This window comes from Sinocyclocheilus grahami, unplaced genomic scaffold, assembly GCF_001515645.1.
Source record: "Sinocyclocheilus grahami isolate Dianchi unplaced genomic scaffold, SAMN03320097.WGS_v1.1 scaffold223.1, whole genome shotgun sequence".
NCBI lineage: Eukaryota > Metazoa > Chordata > Actinopteri > Cypriniformes > Cyprinidae > Sinocyclocheilus > Sinocyclocheilus grahami.
Window position 1 is genome coordinate 15,248 of NW_015505402.1, and position 5,698 is coordinate 20,945.

At 37.2% G+C, this 5,698-nt stretch overlaps 1 protein-coding gene across 1 annotated transcript in view; it reads right to left on the reverse strand.

Moving 5' to 3' along the window:
* Nucleotides 1–9: 9 nt before the first annotated feature.
* LOC107596832 (R-spondin-2-like) overlaps nucleotides 10–5,698 on the reverse strand; it is a gene marked incomplete at its 3' end in the record, with an annotated part of 8,579 nt that continues 2,890 nt past the window's right edge. The window contains exons 3-7 of the mRNA XM_016287679.1: nucleotides 5,460–5,597; nucleotides 3,815–4,012; nucleotides 694–790; nucleotides 228–424; nucleotides 10–117 (exon numbers count right to left, since the gene is read on the reverse strand). Coding sequence (XP_016143165.1) covers nucleotides 10–117; nucleotides 228–424; nucleotides 694–790; nucleotides 3,815–4,012; nucleotides 5,460–5,597 — 738 coding nt within the window. The remainder of the gene's footprint in view (nucleotides 118–227; nucleotides 425–693; nucleotides 791–3,814; nucleotides 4,013–5,459; nucleotides 5,598–5,698) is intronic.

Genomic DNA, 5,698 nt, shown 5'->3' on the forward strand with positions numbered 1-5,698 from the left:
AAGCTGAACCTCGATGAGAGGACGGACGGTGGTGAAGAGCTTCCACCATGGCCAGCCTTTCACACCCCGGTTCTTCTTGATGTTTTTCTGGATGCAGCGGATTGCCAAGTCCTGGATCTGAAAAACAAAGGCATTGTGTTTATGGCTGCATGTTCTTCCTACCGCTGTGCTAGTGAGAAATTGTCAGGTCTTTAGGTCTTGCGCTTGTGAAGTACAGTAGTTCAAACCAATCAGAGGCCAGATGGACAATAGCAGGCCTGCGTTTGGAGGCCCAGGCCCCCCACGGTCAAAGAGCTTCCCTTGGGAGAACCAGCACTGAATGGACCTTTTCAGCTCCAGGACGTCCACAGTATGGTCCACAATAAGCCTGAGGGTAGGACTATTGACTCCAGGGTTTCCTGAATGTTTACACGCAAGGAACCATCTAGTGAGGCATAGCCTCAAGACCCACCAAAATGTTTTGGAGTAAAATATGAGAAAAATGATTTAAAACTAAACTATAGTATTTAAAAAAAGTTATATTATTTTTAAAAAGTTTAAACTTTATTATTTAATATAATAATATTTGTAAAATATTTTAAATGTAAAATCTAGGGAAAATGTATTTACTGTTTAAAAAATAAATGAATAAAAAAATATTTACTATATATTAACTATATATATATATATATATATATTTTTTTTTTTTTTTACATTTGCCATGGAGGTTCTGTGACAGTTTTGTTCCCAAAGAGCTTCAGCATTTTCTGTGCATTTCTTCTTTCTTCTCTCCTTACATTGTTCTTTTTATCTGTCAAGATAAAACCATAAAACCATATAAAACAGTGAATCATATTCAAGTTAAATAATGTAGGCAGTAAAACCATATATGTCCTTTATTATTGATGTACAGCATTAAAGGGGTCATATGATGTTGCTAAAAAGAACATTATTTTGTGTATTTGGTGTAATGAAATGTGTTTATGTGGTTTAAGGTTCAAAAAACACATTATTTTCAACATACTATACATTATTGTTTCTCCTCTATGCCCCGCCTTTCTGAAACGCGTCGATTTTTACAAAGCTCATCGGTCTGAAAAGCGAGATGTGATTGGCCAGCTATCCAGTGCGTTGTGATTGGCTGAATACCTCAAGCGTGTGACGGAAATGTTACGCCCCTACCATACTGTGATGCCGTCGGGCCGGAGCAATGAGACAAAAACATTAAAACCCATTATAAATAATAAGGATTATAATGACTTATACTGTCTTTTTACGCGTTGCATTGAATCGCGCTGCGTAAACATAAAACCATGTCTGCATTTGTGATCGGAGAAATGACAAACTACAAATACTACTCTACACTGCTCAAAACTCGCATTTGAATCGTCAGTGGCAAAATTCTTTAAATATAAAAAACGTACTTACAGTCTGTGAGTCAGAACAGCCGGCATTGTAGTCTACTCTACCAGGATCAGGAAACAGTCAGGAAACACATAAAAATACATAAAATGTGCTGCACACATCTGAATACTTGGGTTGAACTGATTTCTAGTCGTGTCCTCTTTTGGAAGGCCAAAAAAAGTAGTTTCGCTTTCACAACGAAACACAGCATCACACACGGCGGGCTAAAGTGAGCGGCGGCCGGCTTGAGTGAGCGGCGGCGGGTGGGCTTGCTGCAACCACATGTGACGACCCCGGACTGGACTCCGCTTCGTCCACGGTGAAAGCCGATCTGGCGATCCACAGCGCAAAGTTGTAGTATTTCCTCAGCAACCAGCCCAGATCAGCTCCAGGCATGACGAAGCGGATATTGTCATCTTTTGGAAGGCCAAACAAAGTAGTTTCGCTTTCACAAAGAAGCACACAGCGTCTTCACGACATGGCGGCAGCGGCAACAATACTACAGCGAGAATAAAAGTTGCGCCTTCTTTCTTTGCGTGAACATTTGAGCGGCACTCCTGACATAAAATTTAATTAAATTAAATTCTGTAAAAAATTAAACAGTACAGTGCAACAAAATATCAACATAAAACAAAATGCAGTACTGATTTAAAAAGCCTCATTTATTTATTTATATAAAAGGGAGCTGTTGACTTTCAATGCCTTAGTTTTAATTCAACGTGCTGAAACAAGGATTTAGATTTATTTTTGTATTTTTTGTGTTAGTGGTCAATTTCTCACTGTCATGCAATGGGCAGCTCATAACCTGAGAATGCTTCATTGAGTTCCTTACAGTACTTCAGATGTTCATATCTGGTTTGACTTTAAGATTCAAAATCAGCAACAGAGGAGCTTCAGGGTGGTATGTACTGTCGTCCTCAGAAAAGAGACAAAAAAAATATTCTGGCGCAAAAGCGGAACAAATACTGTGCAGAGGTGGGTGCTTAAGTGTATTTATGCAACATTTTTGTTAGCTAAAACCAAATCATAATCCATGTTTGTCTTTTTAAAGGAGACATAATAAGAGCATCATAAAACTGGAGTAAACGGTTATTATAGCCTAAGGAATGGGGTCTGTGGTCTGGAAAACACCACGGCTTGGCAAGAATGCCACTTTCGCCATCATTTTTCCTGTTTTTCTCCTCTTGGTTCTCTCCAGTCATTTTTATCTGTTGATATTCTCTGCCCTGCGTTTTACCTGCTGTGATTAAAGCTTCCTAACTTTTTCATTTTCTCAGATTATGCACACACAAAGCACTAAAATTTGATATTTAGATCCCTGAATCATCTGTTTTAGGCCCACAGCGGCCACCGCCCAACCCTTTAATACTAAAACCAACATCAATCTCCATGTTAAGATCAGAGGTTTGTGTGTTAGGATTTAGGTAGGTGAGTTTGGGTCACCTGGGGGTCATAACAGAAAACACTGGCAAATCTTCTGCTGTGAGCCGTTCTGAGATGCGCTGCCTGACTTTCATTAGCTCTCAGGGTTACACTTGAAGACCAAGAAACTTGAGAAGAAAGGAAATGATCTTGTGTTAATCTAGAGGACATCCTAGGACTAAATTAAATCATCGGGTTCTCATTGGTCACACCATAAGTAAGTCTTTGAGGTGTCAACTTCAGAGATAAACCACAATGGTACTGATGGAGAACATCTGATGTGGATAGTAACAGTAGAAATTGAGTAGACTTTCTGTTGAATTCTGCTACACTAAGATTTGTCTCTGGTATTATATTATATACACTACCTTTTAAATGTTTGGGGCTGGTAAGAATTCCTGCTCTCTAAAGCTGTATTTATTTGATTAAAAAATACACTAAAAACTGTAATGATGTGAAATATTATTCTAATTTAAAATAACTGTTTTCTTTTTTAACATATTTTAAAATGTAATTTATTCCTGTGATGCAATGCTAAATTTTCAGCATCATTACTCAGGCTTCAGTGTCACATGATCCTTCGGAAATAATTCGAATTGGCTGATTTTCTGCTCAAGAAACATTTATTATTATCATTATTATCAAGGCTGAAAATAATTTGTAAATATAATATAATATAATATAATATAATATAATATAATATAATATAATATAATATAATACAATATAATCAGACATTTGATCTGCCTGCGATAATGAAGATTGCTGCAAACAAATGATTTCCAGTAGATCATCAAATGAAAACAAAACACAAAGTCATTGAACCATTTTAACTCTCTATAGTGTCAATGTTTGGATCTTGTGTTTCAGTTAATGTGAGTGTAGTGTGAGTGGCTACAAAAAAAATGCTAAAGAGGCTTGATGTGGAAACAAGAGAGGGTTTAAAGAGGATCAGCTAAAAGTGGGGCTTATTCTGCAGTTGGCATGAACATTTCAAAATATGAATCACCTTTTGGACACTTTTTCTTCATCCGGCACTTTCTGCTCTCAGTCTGATGTGGGCAGAGTGTTTCTGTCTCTTCAGGCGTGCTTCTGGACAGCTCACGGGTCCTGCTCTGCTGCCCCCATCTGACACCACACTTTTGGCCGTTGTGCTGACATGGGCTCCATTCACCCCAAAACCCCAAAATACTGAGCACACAGCCTTCTGGAGTACAAACAGATAAAGAATACTTATTCTGCAAAATAGATTTTATTTTGACTGACAGTTTTCCTTTTTTGGCGAGCTATTCCTGATCTTTATTTTCCTAATTGATGAACTCTGCAAAATCAACACTACTGAACTGAACTAAATCAACACTGAACTGACTTGAGCTGAATAATAACACTATTGTTTTCTGTAGGGCTATTTTACTGCTGAAATTGCATTAGTTTTATGAATGAATAACTGTGCAACATTAATATTGCTATTTTCATTTTTATTACTGTGAAGCAGGTTTGCATGGAAGCTTAATTCCACCATGGGATAAAAAAATATAAATGTAATTGCAACTTTTTAATCAATACATAATTATAAATATAAAGTTGGAATTGTGCGATATAAACTTGCAATTGCATGAAAAACAGTCAGAATTGTGAGATTAAAAAAATTCTGTCAGGACCCCTATCGTCAAAGATAACTTACAATTAGCATGCATTTTAGGTTGGGGGTATGGTTCTGTTCTGGGCTAACACTCCTTGCCCATCCATGCAGCCTAGCATGGAAAGGAGCAGGGAGAGCATTAATAACCCCCCTAGGGTAAACAGAACAGAGCCAACATTAATGATTAATGTAGCAGATATCATTAATGTTCTAAGTGATTATTTTATATGACAACATAATTCAGTGGTCTGACTCAATGAGAAATATCCAATGCCGAGTCCTGACTGGACGAGAGGAGGAGTTGGGGATGGAGGTGGGTGATTAGCTCCTGAGCAAAGCGATAGCTGCTGAATAATGACTGAAAGAACCTTATAAAGGGAATTATGATTGCCGTCGTGTCCCTATAGGTAGACGAGTGTCAGCTGATGCACGCTTGACTAACGTGACCTGCCAGAACTAACGCTACGCTCCATTACTATTACCTTTTTTTTATTTTTTAGTCCATGTCTGGAAAAAAAGTTTAATGTAAACTCAGAATTCTGAGGAAAAAAGGTTTAAATGTGAGTTACAAACTCAGAATTGTGAGGGGGAAAATGAATTGTGTTTTTTTTTTTTTTTTTTTTGAATTATGAAATAAAAAGTTGCAGTTAGTTTTTTGAAATCGTTTTTTATTGCTTCCACAGCTTTTAAAGAGTCTGTATTGTATAAAGCACTATAAATACATGTAATTTGACTTGACTTGACTTAATCTTTTGTGTCAAAGCTACTGTGTGAGTAAGCAAGTATTTGCGCAACATCAAGTTAATGGCATGTAAATACCCTGGTAAATGCAACCCATACTTGCAACCCAAATACAAGTCCATATCTGCTGCTTTTCATTGCCACACATGAGAAAACATCTTGATGTAGTTGTTTCAAATAAAACATGACTGATAGGTTTCTTTCAGTATGGTAATGAGAGTTTAATGGCATCTACCCATAAAAAAGGTCTGAAAGCGAGTAAAGTGCTTACCAACACAGTCTGTGGACTGAGGAAATGTGCCCTCTGGACAGTTTTTGAAGCATTTGCCTTTGAAGAGCAGATATCCTCCCTTGCACTTGGTGCAGAAGTCTTTATTGAAACACCTCTCACACTCTGGAGCTTTGCATTCTGGGAGAAATATGTTTAAGGATTATAGTCTTATATAAGGTGTGTGGTATTGTTACAGAATTTTTACAATTTACAATTTTTTTATTTTATATTATGGATAT